The sequence below is a fragment of the Electrophorus electricus genome, chromosome 3 (assembly GCF_041902795.1).
Source record: "Electrophorus electricus isolate QZ-2024a chromosome 3, ASM4190279v1, whole genome shotgun sequence".
NCBI lineage: Eukaryota > Metazoa > Chordata > Actinopteri > Gymnotiformes > Gymnotidae > Electrophorus > Electrophorus electricus.
Genome location: NC_137499.1, coordinates 12,971,765 through 12,997,042, shown reverse-complemented (window position 1 = coordinate 12,997,042; position 25,278 = coordinate 12,971,765). Strand labels below are relative to the sequence as shown.

Sequence of the window (25,278 nt, the reverse complement as noted above, 5' to 3'; positions counted from 1 at the left end):
TGTGGTGTGGGGGGGGGGGGGTACATTCACCTGCTCCTAGTTTCAGAAGCTCCATTGCAGAAGTTGTCGGTGTGACCAGCTCTGATGCCTCTTCGTTTGGATCTGCTCGTGAAAGCACAATGAGACGTGAGACACAATCCCGAGACGTGAGACGGACACACTCCCGTGCACAGACTTGGCCATACAGACAGGACAGGCCGTTCCCAAAGTTTAAAGGAATGGGCGTCTCCGTGGAACACAGAGAGGAGAGAGGGATGGAGAGAGGGATGGAGAGAGGGATGGAGAGAGGGGTGGAGAGAGGAGTGTAGAGGGGGATGTAGAGGGGGTGTAGAGAGGAGTGTAGAGGGGGATGGAGAGGGGGTGTAGAGAGGAGTGTAGAGGGGGATGGAGAGGGGGTGTAGAGAGGAGTGTAGAGGGGGATGGAGAGGGGGTGTAGAGAGGAGTGTAGAGAGGGATGGAGAGGGGGTGTAGAGAGGAGTGTAGAGGGGGATGGAGAGGGGGTGTAGAGAGGAGTGTAGAGAGGGATGGAGAGGGGGTGTAGAGAGGAGTGTAGAGGGGGAAATTGACATGTCTCTCACCTCTGGTGGGGATCATGAGCTTGCATGGCAAAGCCAGCGGTGTGATGGAGTGTTGGTACACCAGGGCAGACAGACATCCTGTAGACACACACACACGCACGCACACACACACAGAAAGAACACGCACACACACACACACACGCACACAGAGAACACACAGAGAACACATGCACACACACACACGCACGCAGAAAGAACATGCACGCATGCACACACACACACACACACACACACACACACACACACAGAACACAAAAGCCCCACATGAGACAAAATTAATGTTTACAAATATGCTGATGGATGGTGCACTACAGAAACAGAAACCTAATAAAATAGAAACTATTCAACAGTGGACTAAGTAGGAGAATGTCCAGCTGTCCAGACCAAGGGGGTCGACAGCAGTGTGGAGGGCAAAGCACGCACCGAAGGGAGGCTCGTTGGGACAGCCTTTCAGCCGGACACCTTTGGGGCCAGTCTCAATCAGAAAGTGACGCACCAGTTCGTTGGTCATGTCGCCAGCTTCAGCAGGAACACAGAGCAGAATGAAATGAGCGCGATCTCTCCTGGATGAGTGTGTGTGTGCATGTGTGTGTGTGTGCGTGCGTGTGTGTGTGTTTGTGTGTGTATGCATTTTGTGCGTGTGTCTGTGAATGTGTACTGTGTGTGTGTGTGTTTTGTGCATGTTTGTGTGTGTGTGTGTGTGTATGCATTTTGTGCATGTGTGTATGCATTTTGTGCATGTGTGTGTTTGTATGCATTTTGTGCGTGTGTGTGTGTATGCATTTTGTGCGTGAGTGTGTGTGTGTTTTGTGCTTGTTTGTGTGTGTGTGTGTGTGTGTGTGTGTGTGCGTGCATATTGTGCATGTGTGTGTTTGTGTGTGTATGTGTGTGTGTGTGTGTGTATTTTGTGCGTGTGTGTGTGTGTGTGTGTATTTTGTGCGTGTGTGTGTGTGTGTGTGTGTGTATTTTGTGCGTGTGTGTGTGTGTGTGTGTGTATTTTGTGTGTGTGTGTGTGTGTGTATTTTGTGTGTGTGTGTGTGTGCGTGCATATTGTGCATGTGTGTGTGTGTGTGCGTGCATATTGTGCATGTGTGTGTGTATGTGTGTGTGTGTGTGTGTATTTTGTGCGCGTGTGTGTGTGTGTGTGTGTGTGTGTGTACCTTTCTTGTTCTGCTGCACGGTTGGCGGGGGGCAGGCTACCTTCATGGCCAGGCCGTAGGCACCTCTGAAGGAGTGACTGTCTCTGATAAGGAAGGCTCCAGGCTCGCGGTCCTTCAGCAGACTAATGGCTGCGCAGAGGAAACACCACCACCTTACTTTACAGGCTCAGGCTCGTTCTCGGCTCGCCACCGTCTCAGCGCCCCTGCCCTCGTCTCACCTTGCTCCCGTGAGATGTCTGGTTTGTACCAGAACTTGGACGTATCTTGAACGAACTTGACGTTGAGTTTGATGTCTGGGGGCCCGTCGGCTGTGAAGGAGCGCGTGGTAATCAGCTGACGCAAAAAGGATGAAGACATACTTCCTGATGGTGATGATGAAGGCCGGATGTTCTTACCATAGATGGAAACGAAGGCGCTCTCCTTGGGGGCGGGGCTGCGTGTGCTCAAGCCGGCCGTGGCCGGCGGCGGCGTCGAGGTCGTGCTGTCGGGACGGTTGTCCGACGCCTCCCTCTCGCCGCTGGGCTCACCCTCCCGTCTCCATTCTGGCACCCGCCGCTGTTCCGTGGGGATTGGCGGAGTGGGAGGGGCATTCGGGCCCGTAGAGGAGGTGCTCTGCCTGGACCACGCCCCTTGCCCGTCATCGGGCATATCCTCTCCCCCGGGCCTGGCCTGCCCGCTGGGATTGGGGTTTTGAGGGGTGGGCAGAGCCAGTGAGGGGTGGCGGTTCAGCACGGGACTGGGAGGGATGAACCTGCCACCACGGCCCAGCAGAGGGCTGCTGGGAGTGGTGGGCTCACTGCCGCCATTGGTAGGTGTCATGCGGCGGCCCATGCCGGGGCTACTCTGACTGGCCAGTCTGCGCTGGAGGGCGGGGCTTGGGGGCGTGTTGGTCGCCACGGTGCGGTGAAGCGTGTTGGGGCTACCGGGGACTCGGTGCACGCCCATCACGTTGACAGTGGCCTCCTCGGGGTCGAGGTACCCCAGGGGGTCTGGGAAGAGGGGCGCACGGATGGGTCCGGTGGGAAAGGAGGGGTAGGCAGACTCAGCAACCATGGAGTGCCCAGGTTCATTCATCCTTATGGTGCTGTTAAAGAGAGAGGGAGGGAGAAAGAAGTAGAGAGAGAGGGAAAGAGGGAGAGGGAGAGAGAGAAAAGGACAGAGAAAGAGAAGGTTGGAAAGAAAGGGGGATTGAGAGAGATAGTCTGACAGGACACAGCAGTCCACTCTTCTCAGCTAATAAAGGGGACACCATGGCCGTCACAGCAGGGATAATCATGTGCACTTACCCCTCAGGGCTGTAGATGGCGCTGCTGGCAGGCTGAGGAGGAGTGAAGCTGTGTGGAGGGGGAACCGATCTCTCCGGGACAGCTGGGGGGTAGGAGTGGTGTACCGGGGACACCGTCCCCCCTCCTCGAACCACAGAGCCCATATAGCCATGTGGCTCTGTCCACAAAAACAACACAGAGACATCCATGACGTACAAGCCACGTGACACTTTTTGTACATCCAGCGTCGTGTTGGGGGTTGATTGTTGAACATCAACAACAGCAAAAAAAAAAAAAAAAAAAAAAAGGAACACACTTAAGGCATAAAAAAGGAGCGGCACAAACCGTGTGAAATGGGTGAGTGTTTTGGTGCGAGCGTGCAGGATCACGTGCTGGTACGGACAGAAACAGAGAGACCGCAGAGGACTGTTAAGGACAAGAAATCTGCTCTTCTGGGCGGTGCTGTGCAGCACAACATCAGGGCTAACATGCAAAACAACAGGCCCGAAGAGATGGAGGAGGAGAATGTGTGAGAATAAGAGGAGCTTGTGTGAGTGGAACGGAGGCTGATGGCGATAAAGGACCCGAGGTCGGCAGGGTTTGGCCGTGGTTTAAAGCGCCTCTTACCTTCGAACTCCTCGCTAGACTCAGAATCTGACGGCAGCGAAAGGAGAGAAGGAAAAAGAGGGGAAGAACAAACTTGGAGGAGGAAATTAGAACGACAGAACGAGCGAGCAAGACGCGAGAGGCTGCACAGGAAGACGGAGGAAGCGGAGGACCGTGGGAAATCCTCAACGTTACACGCTTCTCATTTGTCGCCATGGCGACACACATATGTGCAGAGGGCATTCCTGGATGTAAACCGGAGAGCATCTACAGATCCGTTTTCCAGTGTACTGACCCGAGAAGCTGTGCTGAAACTGAGGTTCGGACAGGCTGGGGGACTTCTGGATCAGAGGGGTCTTGGACATCGCCGGAGGAGAGCGGCCTGGACACAGGAGAACAGAAGGAACAAGAATCGGTGTTAATGGAAGTGAGGTCCTCAAGAAGCTGAAGGCTGGTCCGTTAGTGGGCTTGCTTAGTTTGAGTGGTTGTTTTCAGACACTGTGACAAACACCAGGATGTGCTGCCTCATATCTGACAGAGCAACACCATCAGCAACAGGAAATGAACCCGTGTAGTTCTTAGTGAATGTGTGTAGGTCTGTGTGCATGTTTGTAAGTCTGTGTTAATGTGTGTAGGTCTGTGTGAATTTATGTAAGTCTGTGTGAATCTATGGAGGTCTGTGTGAGGTGTACAGGTCTGTGTGCATGTGTGTAGGTCGGTGTGAATCTATGGAGGTCTGTGTGAGGTGTGCAGGTCTGTGTGCATGTGTGTAGGTCGGTGTGAATCTATGGAGGTCTGTGTGAGGTGTGCAGGTCTGTGTGCATGTGTGTAGTTCTGTGTGAATCTATGGAGGTCTGTGTGAGGTATGCAGGTCTGTGTGCATGTGTATAGGTCTGTGTGAATCTATGGAGGTCTGTGTGAGGTATGCAGGTCTGTGTGAATGTGTGTAGGTCTGTGTGAATCTATGGAGGTCTGTGTGAGGTATGCAGGTCTGTGTGCATGTGTGTAGGTCGGTGTGAATCTATGGAGGTCTGTGTGAGGTATGCAGGTCTGTGTGAATGTGTGTAGGTCTGTGTGAATGTATGCAATGTGAAATGGAAATGCACTTGAATATCATTCACCCTCCACTTCCAAAAGAATCTCAATCAATTCCTTGACTGGCAGCCCGGATGGCCAGTGAAGGGCAGGGATAGAGAGAAAACGCGGGCAAAATTTCCTCACGGATGGGATTCCTTAAGCACAAGCGGCTATCCTCGCTGCAGGACGAGGAACCCACCACGGGCGTAATGGTGTGATTTATGTACGGCCAGCCTCTGGTAGTTTCACCACATCTATCAGATGTGTGTGTGTTTAAGTAAGTATCACACTCAGGAGTGTTACAGTTTTACTGTGGAACTCTGATCAGAGTGTTGTGGGATGAAAACCGTTTTGTTCTGTCGGAGCTGGTTGTGGGTGTTGAGCTGATCAGAGCTGACTACAGTCTGGGTCCATGGCCTTGATGACAGAACGGTTATACCACAAAGTGAAGAGATTCCTTTCAAGTGAATATGACTGATAAGTTGAAACTTTAAACCCAAAAATACAGGTTCATTTGAAAAATTAAAAAAGACAACCCTTGGTTACAGTAACCCATTTTCAAAATATTAACGAGTTGAACTTCATCGACGGAATGACATTGTCGTGTCTGAGCTGACTGTCGGGAGGCTGAACTTACACAGGTTAAAGTATGGGGTCTGTGGTGAAGTGGTAGGTGAGACAGGAAAGGCGGGGGTCAGAGGGTGGGTCTCACCACCACAGCTGGGGGAGGGGCTACCTGGCTCTGACTCCACCTCCTCAAAGGCCCCCCTGTAGCTGTGCACCTGCCCCTGAAGAAGGAGAATTGTGTGTGAATGATACTTCCAACAAACAAGCACACTGACACACACACACATGCACACACGATCAATTTTGTTTTTCAACAAAACATACTTGTCTACATACATACGTACTACTTGCTATACAGCAACATGACACGCTCTCAACATAAGAAACCCGAGAGCACCTGTCTTGGCATGTCCATGTCTTTAGGTCGTCCTCCAGGGTTCAGGGCGGTGGTGTTGACTAGCCCTGGGGGGAAGGCGTGTCCAGGGGAACGCAGCGCTCCGGTCGGGGAGAGGTCCTCCTGGCCCTGGCGGTAGTGGCCCTCGCTGGTAGTGCGGCGACGTGTCCCGGTCGAAGCCTCGTCTGCCGTTATCATGTGCGAACGTGATCCTGGCATGGACAGGAACAGGTATGGACTTCACAGCCAACCATACGACACACATGCTCATGCACGAACCTCACGGCTGTTAGAATCAAACCGCAGTCAACCGGCTTCCTGTCTGAGCGCTGTAGTAACAGGCTGTGGTAACATCGCTATTTGAGCATGCGAAAATAAAATGCATAAGCTGTATAAGATGGTTCGGCGGATGTGGCCGGGCGCAGGGTGTGCTCAGAGACGGAACGCCGCGCGCTCTTTAGGGAAAACTCCAGCTCCGGCACTAGCAAAGTGGCTCGGACGCATTTGCTGAGCTTAAATGATTTGATTGCAGTGATTTTGTCAGGTGCAGGTGTGCAGACTGGATGTACTCACTATAATGTTCTCTGCAAGAGCACGGCTACAAAATCAATCTCTGTTTGGACATGTTCCAAAGATAAGGTCCTTACAAAAGTTGGGCGCTTTTGTTGTTACAAGTTAAGTGTTACAGTTACGTGTTAGAGTTACATGTTACATTTATGTGTTACAACTATACCTACAGTATCAAAGGCAGCTGAACAAGTGAGTCCATGCTGTCTTTCAGTCACTGCACACTGGTGTTACCGAAACAAAGTCAGGTCTGTTTCATGTTTGTTGGCTGAGCTACATCAAACCAAATTAAACGGTCTGAAATAGAGATGATTAGATTTTTATGCAGTGAGTTAGTTATGTATTCAACAAGCTATTAATTTATGATCACTGAGATGCGCAAACCTTCACATTATGCACAGAAACCGACTATAGCCAAATAAAACGCAATGAGATTAAAAAAAAACAGAAAGAGAAAAGATGAGCAGAAGAGAAAGCAAGCAAGGAAAAGTGAAAATGAGAGATTTGCAGTGAGTTAGTTATGTATTCAACAAGCTATTAATTTATGATCACCGAGATGCACAAACCTTCACATTATGCACAGAAACCGACTATAGCCAAATAAAACGCAACGAGATAAAAAAAAAAAACACAGAAAGAGAAAAGATGAGCAGAAGAGAAAGCAAGCAAGGAAAAGTGAAAATGAGAGATTTGCAGTGAGTTAGTTATGTATTCAACAAGCTATTAATTTATGATCACCGAGATGCACAAACCTTCACATTATGCACAGAAACCGACTATAGCCAAATAAAACGCAACGAGATAAAAAAAAAAAAAAACAGAAAGAGAAAGGATGAGCAGAAAAGAAAGCAAGCAAGGAAAAGTGAAAATGAGAGATTGAGAGAGACAGCAAGAAAAACAACATAACCGAGGGAGGAGCTGGGGAGGGAGCGGGACAGCAGTGACCGAGGACAAACCGGAGAAAGAGTGGGAGCGATGGCGTTCGGGTTGGCTGGACATGCTCTCGGAGATACCACGGATACGAGCGTTGTACTCTGGGGGGGGGGGGGGGGGGGGGGGGGGGGGCAGGATGGGGTGGGTGAAGATGAGGAAGAGGAGGACAGGGTGATGAAGGTGAAGGGCAGGAGCGTGGTCCATAAATCAGGAGGGACAGAGAAAGAAGTACAAAGAAACAAGACTGTGAATAAAGCTGCTTCCTGTTTTATGAGCATATGTAATATTCACATGAATGTGAGTTCTAGAAATATTGTTATCTGTCGAAAAGTAAGTATCTCATTTGGCGCTGCAGGGAAGACAACAATTAATTAGTGAGTGATGCAATATAAATCGTGAAAATCACTATTACGCCATAACCGACCAGTACATGGCGCAAAAACCTTGACTTGCAGTTCCACTTTCAGCCACACAGTGGTGCCATCGAGCGCTCTGCCCTAGGATTGCTCAGCATGTGCTTCTCAATGCAGAGAACGAGTGGTACGAGGAGCTCTGCACAGCGCATTCTGTTCTTACAGCCAGCGACTCTCTCTGCTACACATTTGGGTGTAAAGTCACAGTTCGCTGTGAATACTTCCCCTTTGTCATTACGTCCTAAGACGCGATGATGCGTCTGTTAATATTAGAAGAAGCGCTTCGCGGTGGAAACGCGCGGAGGTGACATTCATGGGCCTGGAAGCAGGGATTTTCAGATGAGTGCTACACCTTTTAACGAGACCACATTAGGAAGAGTGCATATTTCAGCGATGAATCGTTCATATCGTGACACCAGAGCCAAAGCCTCGGCGTGGTACGGGCGACCGAGGCCCGGACGAATGCTTCTGATGGGGCTGGCAGCAGAAAGACCTTTCGGTTGTCTATTTAAAAGACGATCTTTGTGGCGTCATTGAGACAGCCACGTGAGACCACGTGCTGAATCCCAACAGGCTGATTTCAGGATATCATTTCTATCTGTTGCATTTCTATTGATTCTGTCAAATCAATAGCACATTGGATAAAAGCTAATGTAAACTACAGTATCAGTGATTTCCGATTTCCAGAGTTTGTCTCCGATAAAATTTACTTCATTGACCAGAGGCGTGCTCTTTACCTGCCACACGGTGGGCCACTAATCCTTCAAGATTGAGGCTCTGTTCCTCTGCCTCAGGACCGGGTTCCTTCGCAGACGTGAGAGGGGGCAGGGGAGAGGAGGAGGCACTGCAGCTCCACTGCGTCGCTGGGCATGGAGAAGAAGCTGGTAGGTCCGGAGAGCAGGACCCCACCCCCCCGGGTCCGGGGTAAATGGTCTGGGGCTTCATCGGGGACGGGAGCGGAAGAGTCGGGGACGGGGTGGTGGCCGACCCCGAGCGGATGCTGTAGGGATCTTGCTGGTAGGTGGGGGAGGGAGTCCGCTGTAGCTGCCTCAGGTGGATGTCGGCTGGCGGGGTCATCGCGTAGGCAGGAGAGGACCTGCGTGAGGACTGGCCGAAGCTGGCTGAAGCAGACGGTGGTTGTCCGTCTGCGTAGCCGTGGAGGACCTGGTCGGCCTGGTAGGACGGCCTGGCCAGCGTCTGGGTGAACGGCTGGAAGGCAGCGCTGGTGTCCCCGGGCGGTGCGCTCTGAGACTTGGGGACTGGCGTGTGGGGTTCCAGGTCCAGCATGAGCATGCTGAGGACTTCTATGGACTGCTCTACGTCCCGCTGCGAGGTCCCGCCGCGAGCCGGGAAGCCGGGAAGCCCTGCGTCGGGGCCGAAGAACGGGTCATCCATCAGGCCGTACTGGTGCCAGGCGCCGAGGCCGCGCTGTACGGCTTCTCTGCTGCTGGTGCTGCGCTTAGGGGCCTGCGGCATGTAGGGTGGACCTCCGTCCAGCAGGGGCGCCCCGTACGACTGTGAGCGGTACATCCCCCCGTTCTGCCCGCCGTAATCCATCAGGCACTCCTGTGCTGAAGAGGAGCCTCGCACCTGGTGCACGGGCATTGCCTTGGCGCTTGCCGTCGCCGGCCTCCTGTCCGGGAGCTCCCCCTGCTGTCCGTCGACGTCAACGACGGCGGAGTCGGTACGCGGCCGGCCTTCCGCCGGAGCGTCGCGGCCCTCGAAAGACGAGAGGGTCCCGAGGCTGTCGGCGCTGTTGTCGCCTACCTGGCTGTCGGGCAACTCGTCGTCGAGGATGTCGGTCTCCCTCTCGGCGCCGGTCCGCCCGTTCACGTGGACCTGGGCGGGCACGAGGTGGCGCACGCCCGCTCCGGGGCTCGTGTTGGCCGCGGGGAGGAAGCCCTGGCGGGAAAGCAGTGGCTGGCCCTCAAAGCCGGTCAGCAGCTGCTCAAACTCGCGTCTCTCCCGCGGGCTGACCGGGCCGTCCGGCGCCGGTTGGCTCACCGGGTCACACGAGGACACGGACTGCTGGGCGTCATCTGTGCGGTCGGTCTTCACGGAGGCGGTAGAGTTGCCTGAGTCGCTGCTCACCGACAGGGCGTGGTCGGCAGCCGGGAGCGGGTGATTGGCTACGGGCAGGGGGAGGGCGTGGCTTGCCGGACTGGCACGTTCGGCCACAGAAGCCACGTGATCTCTGGCTGGGAGGCCGTTCACAGCGCCGTCAAGCGATTCTTTCTTTTGCACCTGTGCGTACAGGCTACCGTCCACTGGGCCTTGGGTGTGAGCGACTTCTGGAAAAAAAGATTTTGATAAACCCTGATCAGGATTCATACCAGACACACAAAACCATACAGACTACACTCATGCATCATCAACACAATATACTCAGCACACTCTAACCACACAGTGCGTCCCTCCACCTTTTAAAGAGCGAGTACACATGATAACTCTACTACGTCCTGAGTACTGCTGTCAGCAGTGGGCGGTGGGGGTTGGTCTGGATTATCGATTGTCTTACACTATTTAAGTGTCAATAAAGATCGCACGGCGCATACTCTTTGGAAAATGACCCTGTGACCTTGGTGTTGTTAGAACCTTGATATACCAGGTGGGCTATAGGACTGTGCACAGCCAGGGCAGTGTATGAAACCCAGGGAAAAGGGCATCACAGACTGGCCTCAGCCGTAGACACTGTGTGGTCCAGATCAGGAATTCTGTGGTACTGTGTCCCCTATCTGTCTGGTCAGCTTCATACCTACCCACTAATGGCACAACATACCATCATGGAGAAAATGGGTATAACCCTGACATCTGACCATGTGTGCGCATGTTAAGGAGGGGGATCCAGGGTGTGTGGGTGGGGGCATGCACTGTTGCTGTGATACAGAAGGTTTTAAATGGAGACACCCCCCACAGAGAGATCTGTAGCAATCTCAAATAGGGCTACCAAGGACACATATGGCTTTTGACAGGTTCTCTGTTTTAACAGGCCCTTTTGATGTGCTCACAAGAATTTACACGGAGGTGATCGCAGCCTAACACCAGTAAACACAGCGCATACCTCCCCCAAACAGACACTGGTGTATGTCTAATTTGAACCCAGCAGAAGGTTTTCAGCGGTGATGGAAGGTGGTGTGTGTAGTATGTTCTACCGTGGAAGTCACACACAACTGCCTGAGATATCAGAGACCTACAGCAGGTCCTCAAGGAGTCTGAGAGTCTGTTCCAGCCACTGTGGTACACTATAGGTCAGTTAATACCAGTCGCCAACAGCACCAAGCAGTATTTATACAATTACTATATTTGCAATCCAAACTTAAGGTCCAATCTCAATATATACAAAAGAGTAAGACGATAATTTAAAACCTATAAAGACCAGGGCTGTAACCGAGTCCCTGTTCAGTGGATTTACAGAGAGCCCTGCTGAAGTCTACACACTGGCCTAAATAGCACGTCTATCACTGCCATGAACACAAGTGTACGAGGAGTGGAGTATCGACGGGAGCAGCTCCTAACCAGACCACGGTTTTAGGGCCTCTGGGAAGCGTCAGTGGTCCCATCCGTAAAAAAAAAAAAAAAAGCCCCCCCCCCCTGCTGTTTTTAACAACCCTATGAAACTTCCACAGCCATGGGCGCTCAGTGCTAACATCCTGCCCCCAACTCTCAGTGGGCACACCCACTGGAAAAGGCACACTCGCTGGAAAAGGCACACCCGCTGGAAAAGGCACACTCGCTGGAAAAGCCGTCAGTAAATATCTCCTGCATCTGACTCACAGTCATAACACCCATCCAGTGCTGTGCGGTATAAATAATTATTTTAATGGCCAGTCATTATCAAATCATACAGACGCGTGAAGTCTCTGAGTAATGACTGCAGCGATCACAGTGACGCGCCAACAAGGGAATGTGGACCATGACTGACTACGTGAGGCTAGACTGCACTCAGCTTAATTGTGTCAAACAGCGTCGTTTATAAGGTTGCATGAAATGGAGAACAGGACGATATTAAGATTCTATTGCGATTCCATTGCTGGGTGTTAAAAACACTAGGAACCCCTCAATGTAATTTGCCTGCTGTATTTTTATGAATGATGCTTGTTGGATCATGTGAACACAGTGGTTTATTAAAACACCCAGAGATACTGGGAGGTGTTAATGAGCTCATTCACACTACACAGCCCCCTGTGATCAGTACTGCAGAGACTAGTGTTGTGATATCAGTACTCTACATTTACTTGACACTTTTATCCAAAGTGACTTACAATTATGACTGAGTACAACTTGAGCGTTAAGGGTCTTGTTCAGTGGCCCAACAGTGGCAGAGCTTGAACCAGCAACCTTCTAATTACAAGTCAAGTACCTTAACCACTGATCTACCACTGCCCTACTGTAGAGACTAGTGTTGTGATATCAGTCCTGCAGAGACTAGTGTTGTGATAGCATTGTGATTGACTATCAAATGATATATTGTGTAGTCCTAATAAAGAGATAATTGAATACTTAACAGCATTTCTCAAAGTAAACTTTATTTTTCCTCAGACTTGGAGATTAAAATAACATAACTGTTGCTGGCTTGCTTAAGTGCCCAGTGCCATCAGTGAGTTCAACAGGTTCATGTCTACAGATGATCCATGACCATATATAGTACCTCTCTCCCTATTCACTTCACACTGTACACTGTGAAGGACATCAGGAGGCAGACAGACATGCAGACATGACACCAGAGCAGCCTGACAGTCTGAAGCATTTAAAGAGACATTTTAACTGTGACATGGAGGCGTGAAGCATCCGCATGTGAGCTGTCGATCAATCGGCCCAGAGGAGAAGACAAGACTGAAACCGATCTGGATGGGCAGTAAAAACAAACCCTAGAAGCCTGATCTGATTACTGATCACGCTCAGCAGGATTAGTTACAAAAGGCACACAAATGCATGTGCTTTGGTAGTCTCACTACGCAGTCTTTAGGTGAACAGCACACTCAATAAGAGTGTCTGTTAAATGCCATAAATGTAATTATATATGGAATCTCAGGCAGTCTTCTTATGGATTCTCTGCAAAGGATCTATGAGGTTAATATGTGTGTAAAGTTTGCACATAACATTCAGTTTCAGGTACTGGCAGCCACTGACCATATACTGGTGTGTTAGCTGGCCAAATGTGACTCAATCTAAGCAATAGATATGGTACTATGTCAGAGGTCAGAGTCTGAGTGTGATGTCACTAGGTCAGAGTCTGACTGTGATGTCATTAGGCCAGAGTCTGAGTGTGATGTCATTGTTGAGTTATTCTGGAGTGTTGGCTGAGAAAGGGGGACTGATCACATGGTCATTCCAGGAAGCAACAGGATCTGCAAGGACTCCTGCCACTCATCCGAACCGAGTCTGCCAACAGAGCCTCCCTGTGGAGCCTGGACGTAGCCTTCTTCTGGCTGCCCTTATTCACTTCCATAGCAACATGCAATGTTTGCGATTATATATTTATGAGTATATGATAATAAGTAAAATCTGTGAAATGCAGCAGTGTCCAAAGTATTAATATTCATGAGATCATTAATATTCCTCATTAATATTCCTCAATTAATATTACTCTTAGTTAATATTTATTCAAGTAAATTCTTAAATATATCTGCTTCTCCTCAGCATGTGTGTGTGTGTGTGTGTGTGTGTGTGTGTGTGTGTGTGTGTGTGTGTGTGTGTGTGTGTGTGTGGAGTGTATCCTTGTGAAGAAATAAGTCAAGAAATGCACACACACACACACACACACACACACACACACACACACACACACACACACACACAGCTGTTCCAGAGTGAGATGTTTATAGAGGAACACTTTACAACAGTAGCCTATCCTTGATTAAAGGCATACCACAAACCCAGCCTAGAAACACAGAGTATGCGAGGTGTTATTGTTCATGAACAAATGCTAGACTGACCCTTTCCCCAGTTAACATCAGAACCATCCCTTTAAAACACATCGGTCATGAAAAAAGTATGTGGTTTTGAATGCCTTGTAAAATAGGGAGGGTTCTTTTCACCACTAAAGTTAGGAAAACAAGGCATGCATTTCACATTTGTTCTGTGTTGTGTTCTTACGGTTTAAAACCATATTAAAACACATAGGGCAAATATAAATGTACTCCTCGCGTGGCCAGTAAAGTCCTTTACTACTCTGTTCTGTTCTACTGACTGAAATGGCTCAGATACTAATATATGGGACTGAGACAGAAGAACCCAACGCCCAGAGGCAGTAAGTTACAGAGAAAGGCATGAGACAGAGTGTAAGCCACGTACACAAGCAGACAGATGGGCAGACAGACAGGCATGTGATGGGATGTAGACTTTATAGAGAGATTTAAAAAGAGGAAAACTTTGGCAAATGTTGTAGAATGATGTAAGGGAGGAGAGGAGAGGAGAAATACATGTGCTACTCCAGCAGCTCAACATGGGTTTACACAAATATCTAACAAGAGCCTGATCCCTGCATGTGAGGGCAGAGGTCAACACCATCAGTGCATGCAGAGACACACACACGCATGTGTGCACATACATACACACACACACGTTTCCTACATCATGGATATATGTTTTTCATTACATATTCAATTTACCACACAAGACCAAACCAAACAAACAACCCAACTTTAAATATTAAAGTGATATCGACATGCCTGTCTCTTAATGCATGAGTCAGTGCAAAGGGCCTCAAGGTGGTCACACTAAACTTAACAGAAATATAAAAATAAATAAAGCTGATTTCCTTTAGTGTGAAATCTTCATAGAACAACAAAGTCTCACATGTTACATCAGCATGAGAGTGGGCACACTGGCCAGCCAGTACCAACCAACTCAGACTGACCCTTGCTGTTTAGGTCAGGCAGCTAACAACAATCATATATCTGATCACTCATACAACCATCACTCATACATCTGATCACTTATACAACCATCACTCATATATCTGATCACTTATATAACCATCACACATATATCTGATCACTCATACATCTGATCACTTATATATCCATCACTCATATATCTGATCACTTATATAACCATCACTCATATATCTGATCACTTATATAACCATCACTCATATATCTGATCACTTATATAACCATCACTCATATAACTGATCACTTATATAACCATCACTCATATATCTGATCACTTATATAACCATCACTCATACATCTGATCACTTATATAACCATCACTCATTTGATTATTCACACATCTAATCACTCATATAACCATCACTCATATATCTGATCACTTATATAACCATCACTCATATATCTGATCACTTATATAACCATCACTCATATAACTGATCACTTATATAACCATCACTCATACATCTGATCACTTATATAACCATCACTCATCTGATTACTCACACATCTAATCACTCATATAACCATCACTCATATATCCGATCACTCATACATCTGATCATTCATACATCTGATCATTCATATATCTGATCACTCATACATCTAATCACTCATCCATCTGATCACTTATATAACCATCACTCATATATCTGATCACTTATATAACCATCACTCATATATCTGATCACTTATATAACCATCACTCATATAACTGATCACTTATATAACCATCACTCATATATCTGATCACTTATATAACCATCACTCATACATCTGATCACTTATATAACCATCACTCATTTGATTATTCACACATCTAATCACTCATATAACCATCACTCATATATCTGATCACTTATATAACCATCACTCATATATCTGATCACTTATATAACCATCACTCATACATCTGATCACTTATATAACCATCACTCATACATCTGATCACTTATATAACCATCACTCATCTGATTACTCACACATCTAATCACTCATATAACCATCACTCATATATCCGATCACTCATACATCTGATCACTCATACAACCATCATTCATACATCTGATCATTCATATATCTGATCACTCATACATCTAATCACTCATACATCTAATCACTCATCCATCTGATCACTCATACAACCATCACTCATATATTTGATCACTCATACATCTGACCACTCATACAACCACCACTCATAGAAACAAAAACAAAGTGGAATATGTATAACTATGGTCTACCAAAAAGTGCCCTATTCAACATCCCCTAGTAAATGCTCCCCAGTGCTACACAGCCAGCCTACTGTATACACACCGTTTCCTGTAAACATCCAGTTGACATGGAAACAAAACGATCTGACTTGCCTTAAAAATGAGCAAGAAAACCTTCCTCCTATAATTAATTGAAAAGCCCAGACCACATACAGATGGAAACCACAACGCAAAAGCAGTTTGGGACAGTACCACCAGACTGGCTGCTTCTGTTCAGACCTCATCCAACATAGTACTAGGTTTGAAGTCAGATTTACTTGAAAAGAAATAGTTTAATAAAAAAAAAATTTATAGTATGGAAACAAAAATCATATAAGCAAACTGTGAGTCTTTGCTAGAAAAACCTAAAATATTATACCAGACCAAGAGAACCAGACGTAGCTGTGAAGGCACTTCAAACTATCGTACAACACACAAACTCATAATACAACACACAATCATAAACCAGGCAACACACAAAATAATCATACAACACGACAAATTAAGAAACATAAACAAGTGCTAGTATCAGCTTATCCCTCTATGCACGCACACACACACACACACACACACACACACACACACACACACACACCACATACATTGTGTACACCAGATACACAAACACACACACTCAGAGCACTCACCAGGTTCTGATACACAAACACACACACTCAGAGCACTCACCAGGTTCTGATACACAAACACACACACTCAGAGCACTCACCAGGTTCTGATACACAAACACACACACTCAGAGCACTCACCAGCTTCTGAGGCAGAGTGTGGTTTTCTTTCCCTTCTACAAGTTGATTATGTGGTGTCCATGAATACACACTCACTTCAGTCTCTGTTCTTTCTCAGGACTTCTGTACTCTCTCTCTCTCTCTCTCTCTCTCTCTGTCCCCACCCCACCCCCCAGCACACACGTCCCTCCCAGTCATTCTAAAAATGCTGTGAGGCTGTGGAGCAGCCAAATATGGGAGGACTGGCTGTAAACCAGGCCTGGTGACTACACTGCACAGTGTTACCGAGCACCCTGCTGTCTCTGACATACATCTGTGTGCATGTGTGTACGTGTACGCACACAGACACACACAAATGTTCACACAGGCACACACAGGCGTGCACACACACACAAAGTTATCGCACAGAGACAAATGCATTCTAGAAATTACCACTGCTTCTATTTTTTCTCAGGATACACTGTCCACCTCAAAGTTCTCTCCACAGATAAACACACACACTCTTAGTACATATACACTACAAACACCTCTCAGTACGTATACACCACACACACCTCTCAGTACGTATACACCACACACACCTCTCAGTACGTATACACCACACACACCTCTCAGTAAGCATACACCACACACACCTCTCAGTACATATACACCACACACACCGCTCAGTATATACACTACATACACCTCTCAGTACATATACACCACACACACCTCTCAGTACGTATACACCACACACAGCTCTCAGTACGTATACATCACACACACCTCTCAGTATTTATACACCACACACACCTGTCAATAAGTATACACCGCACACACCTCTCAATATGTATACACCACACACACCTCTCAGTATATACACTACACACACCTCTCAGTATATACACTACATACACCTCTCAGTACATATACACCACACACACCTCTCAGTATGCATACACCACACACATATTCTTAGTACATATAAACAACACACACCTCTCAGTACGTATACACCACACACACCTCTCAGTAAGTATACACCACACACACCTCTCAGGACGTATACACCACACACACCTCTCAGTACCTATACACCACACACACCTCTCAGTACCTATACACCACACACACCTCTCAGTACATATACATCACACACAATTCTCAGTACGTATACACCACACACACCTCTCAGTATGTATACACCACACACACCTCTCAGTATGTATACACCACACACACCTCTCAGTATGTATACACCACACACACCTCTCAGTATACACACTACATGCACCTCTCAGTACATATAAATCACACACACCTCTCAGTATATACACTACATACACCTCTCAGTAGATATACACCACACACACCTCTCAGTACATATACACCTCACACACCTCTCAGTACATATACACCACACACACCTCTCAGTATATACACTACATACACCTCTCAGTACGTATACACCACACTCACCTCTCAGTACGTATACACCACACACACCTCTCAGTACATATACACCACACACATCTCTCAGTACGTATAAACCACACACACCTCCAAGTACGTATACACCAGACACACCTCTCAGGATCTATACATCACACACACCACTCAGTACGTACACACCACACACACCTCTCAGTAAGTATACGCCACACACACCTCTAAGTACATATACGCCACACACACCTCTCAGTACATATACACCACACACACCTCTCAGTACGTATACACCACACACACCTCTCAGTATGTATACACCACACACACCTCTCAGTAAGTATACACACACACCTCTCAGTACATATACACCACACACACCTCTCAGTACGTATACACCACACACCTCTAAGTAAGTATACACCACACACACACTCTTAGTACATATAAACCACACACACCTCTGAGTACGTATACACCACACACACCACTCAATAAGTATACACCACACACACCTCTCAGTATATACACTACAGACACCTCTCAGTACGTATACACCACACAAACCTCTCAGTATGTATACACCACACACACCTCTCAGTAAGCATACACCACACACACCTCTCAGTACATATAAATCACACACACCTCTCAGTATATACACTACATACACCTCTCAGTAGATATACACCACACACACCTCTCAGTACATATACACCTCACACACCTCTCAGTACATATACACCACACACACCTCTCAGTATATACACTACATACACCTCTCAGTACGTATACACCACACTCACCTCTCAATAAGTATACACCACACACACCTCTCAGTACGTATACATCACACACATCTCTCAGTATTTATACACTACATACACCTCTCAGTACATATACACCACACACATCTCTCAGTACGTATAAACCACACACACCTCCAAGTACGTATACACCACACACACCTCCAAGTACGTATACACCACACACACCTCTCAGGATGTATACATCACACACACCACTCAGTACGTACACACCACACACACCTCTCAGTAAGTATACGCCACACACACCTCTAAGTACATATACGCCACACACACCTCTCAGTACGTATACACCACACACACCTCTCAGTACGTATACACACACACCTCTCAGTACATATACATCACACACACCTCTCAGTACGTATACACCACACACCTCTAAGTACGTATACACCAAACACACACTCTTAGTACATATAAACCACACACACCTCTCAGTACGTATATACCACACACACCTCTAAGTACGTATACACCACACACACCTCCAAGTACGTATACACCACACACACACTCTTAGTACATATACACCACACACACCTCTCAGTACGTATACACCACACACACCTCTCAGTATATACACTACATACACCTTTCAGTACATATGCACCACACACACCTCTAAGTACATATAAACCACACACACCTCTCAGTATGTATACACCACACACACCTCTCAGTAAGTATACGCCACACACACCTCTAAGTACATATACGCCACACACACCTCTCAGTACGTATACACCACACACACCTCTCAGTACGTATACACACACACCTCTCAGTACATATACATCACACACACCTCTCAGTACGTATACACCACACACCTCTAAGTAAGTATACACCAAACACACACTCTTAGTACATATAAACCACACACACCTCTCAGTACGTATATACCACACACACCTCTAAGTACGTATACACCACACACACCTCCAAGTACGTATACACCACACACACACTCTTAGTACATATACACCACACACACCTCTCAGTACGTATACACCACACACACCTCTCAGTATATACACTACATACACCTTTCAGTACATATGCACCACACACACCTCTAAGTACATATAAACCACACACACCTCTCAGTATGTATACACCACACACACCTCTCAGTAAGCATATACCACACACACCTCTCAGTAAGCATACAACACACACACCTCTCAGTACATATAAATCACACACACACCTCTCAGTATATACACTACATACACCTCTCAGTAGATATACACCACACACACCTCTCAGTACATATACACCTCACACACCTCTCAGTACATATACACCACACACACCTCTCAGTATATACACTACATACACCTCTCAGTACATATATACCACACACATCTCTCAGTACGTATACACCACACACACCTCCAAGTACTTATACACCACACACACCTCTCAGGATGTATACATCACACACACCACTCAGTACATACACACCACACACACCTCTCAGTAAGTATACGCCACACACACCTCTCAGGATGTATACATCACACACACCACTCAGTACGTACACACCACACACACCTCTCAGTACGTATACACCACACACACCTCTCCGTACGTATACACCACACACACCTCTCAGTATGTATACACCACACACACCTCTCAGTATGTATACACCACACACACCTCTCAGTATGTATACACCACACACACCTCTCAGTATACACACTACATGCACCTCTCAGTACATATACACCACACACACCTCTCAGTATGCATACACCACACACACCTCTCAGTATGTATACACCACACACACCTCTCAGTATATACACTACATGCACCTCTCAGTACGTATACACCACACACCTCTCAGTACGTATACACCACACACACCTCTCCGTACGTATAGACCACACACACCTAAGCGTACGTATACACCACACACCTCTCAGTATGTATACACCACACACACCTCTCAGTAAGCATACACCACACACACCACTCAGTACGTACACACCACACACACCTCTCAGTACGTATACACCACACACACCTCTCCGTACGTATACACCACACACACCTCTCAGTATGTATACAAAACAGACACCTCTCAGTACGTATACACCACACACCTCTCAGTATGTATACACCACACACACCTCTCAGTAAGCATACACCACACACACCTCTCAGTACGTATACACCACACACACCTCTCAGTATGTATACACCACACACACCTCTCAGTAAGCATACACCACACACACCTCTCAGTAAGCATACACCACACACACCTCTCAGTACATATACATCACACACACCTCTCAGTATATACACTACATACACCTCTCAGTAGATATACAGCACACACACCTCTCAGTACCTATACACCTCACACACCTCTCAGTACATATACACCACACACACCTCTCAGTATATACACTACATACACCTCTCAGTACATATACACCACACACACCTCTCAGTACGTATACACCACACTCACCTCTCAGTACATATACACCACACACACCTCTCAGTACGTATACATCACACACACCTCTCAGTATTTATACACCACACACACCTCTCAATAAGTATACACCACACACACCTCTCAGGACGTATACACCACACACACACTCTTAGTACATATACACCACACACACCTCTCAGTAAGCATACACCACACACACCTCTCAGTACATATAAATCACACACACCTCTCAGTATATACACTACATACACCTCTCAGTAGATATACACCACACACACCTCTCAGTACATATACACCTCACACACCTCTCAGTACATATACACCACACACACCTCTCAGTATATACACTACATACACCTCTCAGTAGATATACACCACACACACCTCTCAGTACATATACACCTCACACACCTCTCAGTACATATACACCACACACACCTCTCAGTATATACACTACATACACCTCTCAGTACGTATACACCACACTCACCTCTCAGTACGTATACACCACACACACCTCTCAGTACGTATACATCACACACATCTCTCAGTATTTATACACTACATACACCTCTCAGTACATATACACCACACACATCTCTCAGTACGTATAAACCACAAAACCTCCAAGTACGTATACACCACACACACCTCCAAGTACGTATACACCACACACACCTCTCAGGATGTATACATCACACACACCACTCAGTACGTACACACCACACACACCTCTCAGTAAGTATACGCCACACACACCTCTAAGTACATATACGCCACACACACCTCTCAGTACGTATACACCACACACACCTCTCAGTACGTATACACACACACCTCTCAGTACATATACACCACACACACCTCTCAGTACGTATACACCACACACCTCTAAGTAAGTATACACCAAACACACACTCTTAGTACATATAAACCACACACACCTCTCAGTACGTATATACCACACACACCTCTAAGTACGTATACACCACACACACCTCCAAGTACGTATACACCACACACACACTCTTAGTACATATACACCACACACACCTCTCAGTACGTATACACCACACACACCTCTCAGTATATACACTACATACACCTTTCAGTACATATGCACCACACACACCTCTAAGTACATATAAACCACACACACCTCTCAGTATGTATACACCACACACACCTCTCAGTAAGCATATACCACACACACCTCTCAGTAAGCATACAACACACACACCTCTCAGTACATATAAATCACACACACACCTCTCAGTATATACACTACATACACCTCTCAGTAGATATACACCACACACACCTCTCAGTACATATACACCTCACACACCTCTCAGTACATATACACCACACACACCTCTCAGTATATACACTACATACACCTCTCAGTACATATATACCACACACATCTCTCAGTACGTATACACCACACACACCTCCAAGTACTTATACACCACACACACCTCTCAGGATGTATACATCACACACACCACTCAGTACATACACACCACACACACCTCTCAGTAAGTATACGCCACACACACCTCTCAGGATGTATACATCACACACACCACTCAGTACGTACACACCACACACACCTCTCAGTACGTATACACCACACACACCTCTCCGTACGTATACACCACACACACCTCTCAGTATGTATACACCACACACACCTCTCAGTATGTATACACCACACACACCTCTCAGTATGTATACACCACACACACCTCTCAGTATACACACTACATGCACCTCTCAGTACATATACACCACACACACCTCTCAGTATGCATACACCACACACACCTCTCAGTATGTATACACCACACACACCTCTCAGTATATACACTACATGCACCTCTCAGTACGTATACACCACACACCTCTCAGTACGTATATACCACACACACCTCTCCGTACGTATAGACCACACACACCTAAGCGTACGTATACACCACACACCTCTCAGTATGTATACACCACACACACCTCTCAGTAAGCATACACCACACACACCACTCAGTATGTACACACCACACACACCTCTCAGTACGTATACACCACACACACCTCTCCGTACGTATACACCACACACACCTCTCAGTATGTATACAAAACAGACACCTCTCAGTACGTATACACCACACACCTCTCAGTATGTATACACCACACACACCTCTCAGTAAGCATACACCACACACACCTCTCAGTACGTATACACCACACACACCTCTCAGTATGTATACACCACACACACCTCTCAGTAAGCATACACCACACACACCTCTCAGTAAGCATACACCACACACACCTCTCAGTACATATACATCACACACACCTCTCAGTATATACACTACATACACCTCTCAGTAGATATACAGCACACACACCTCTCAGTACCTATATACCTCACACACCTCTCAGTACATATACACCACACACACCTCTCAGTATATACACTACATACACCTCTCAGTACATATACACCACACACACCTCTCAGTACGTATACACCACACTCACCTCTCAGTACATATACAGCACACACACCTCTCAGTACGTATACATCACACACACCTCTCAGTATTTATACACCACACACACCTCTCAATAAGTATACACCACACACACCTCTCAGGACGTATACACCACACACACACTCTTAGTACATATACACCACACACACCTCTCAGTAAGCATACACCACACACACCTCTCAGTACATATAAATCACACACACCTCTCAGTATATACACTACATACACCTCTCAGTAGATATACACCACACACACCTCTCAGTACATATACACCTCACACACCACTCAGTACATATACACCACACACACCTCTCAGTATATACACTACATACACCTCTCAGTAGATATACACCACACACACCTCTCAGTACATATACACCTCACACACCTCTCAGTACATATACACCACACACACCTCTCAGTATATACACTACATACACCTCTCAGTACGTATACACCACACTCACCTCTCAGTACGTATACACCACACACACCTCTCAGTACGTATACATCACACACATCTCTCAGTATTTATACACTACATACACCTCTCAGTACATATACACCACACACATCTCTCAGTACGTATAAACCACAAAACCTCCAAGTACGTATACACCACACACACCTCCAAGTACGTATACACCACACACACCTCTCAGGATGTATACATCACACACACCACTCAGTACGTACACACCACACACACCTCTCAGTAAGTATACGCCACACACACCTCTAAGTACATATACGCCACACACACCTCTCAGTACGTATACACCACACACACCTCTCAGTACGTATACACACACACCTCTCAGTACATATACACCACACACACCTCTCAGTACGTATACACCACACACCTCTAAGTAAGTATACACCAAACACACACTCTTAGTACATATAAACCACACACACCTCTCAGTACGTATATACCACACACACCTCTAAGTACGTATACACCACACACACCTCCAAGTACGTATACACCACACACACACTCTTAGTACATATACACCACACACACCTCTCAGTACGTATACACCACACACACCTCTCAGTATATACACTACATACACCTTTCAGTACATATGCACCACACACACCTCTAAGTACATATAAACCACACACACCTCTCAGTATGTATACACCACACACACCTCTCAGTAAGCATACACCACACACACCTCTCAGTACATATAAATCACACACACACCTCTCAGTATATACACTACATACACCTCTCAGTAGATATACACCACACACACCTCTCAGTACATATACACCTCACACACCTCTCAGTACATATACACCACACACACCTCTCAGTATGTATACACCACACACACCTCTCAGTATATACACTACATGCACCTCTCAGTACGTATACACCACACACACCTCTCAGTACGTATACACCACACACACCTCTCCGTACGTATACACCACACACACCTAAGCGTACGTATACACCACACACACCTCTCAGTATGTATACACCACACACACCTCTCAGTAAGCATAC

At 46.8% G+C, this 25,278-nt stretch overlaps 1 protein-coding gene across 7 annotated transcripts in view; it reads right to left on the bottom strand.

Annotated features, from left to right (window-relative positions):
• The window catches only part of tns1a (tensin 1a), a 113,508-nt gene that overhangs the window by 4,672 nt on the left and 83,558 nt on the right, over positions 1–25,278 (bottom strand). For 5 of the 7 annotated variants that reach the window (XM_081710408.1, XM_081710410.1, XM_035525632.2 and 2 more), the window contains 13 exons: positions 8,298–9,851; positions 7,171–7,248; positions 5,651–5,859; positions 5,324–5,474; positions 3,905–3,991; positions 3,631–3,657; positions 3,025–3,181; positions 2,134–2,822; positions 1,957–2,046; positions 1,739–1,867; positions 1,002–1,097; positions 579–656; positions 31–102 (listed from right to left, as the gene is read on the bottom strand). In XM_081710408.1, the coding sequence (XP_081566534.1) occupies positions 31–102; positions 579–656; positions 1,002–1,097; positions 1,739–1,867; positions 1,957–2,046; positions 2,134–2,822; positions 3,025–3,181; positions 3,631–3,657; positions 3,905–3,991; positions 5,324–5,474; positions 5,651–5,859; positions 7,171–7,248; positions 8,298–9,851 (3,417 nt within the window). The remainder of the gene's footprint in view (positions 1–30; positions 103–578; positions 657–1,001; positions 1,098–1,738; positions 1,868–1,956; positions 2,047–2,133; positions 2,823–3,024; positions 3,182–3,630; positions 3,658–3,904; positions 3,992–5,323; positions 5,475–5,650; positions 5,860–7,170; positions 7,249–8,297; positions 9,852–25,278) is intronic. The other 2 variants (XM_081710409.1, XM_081710411.1) reach the window with 2 other exon arrangements.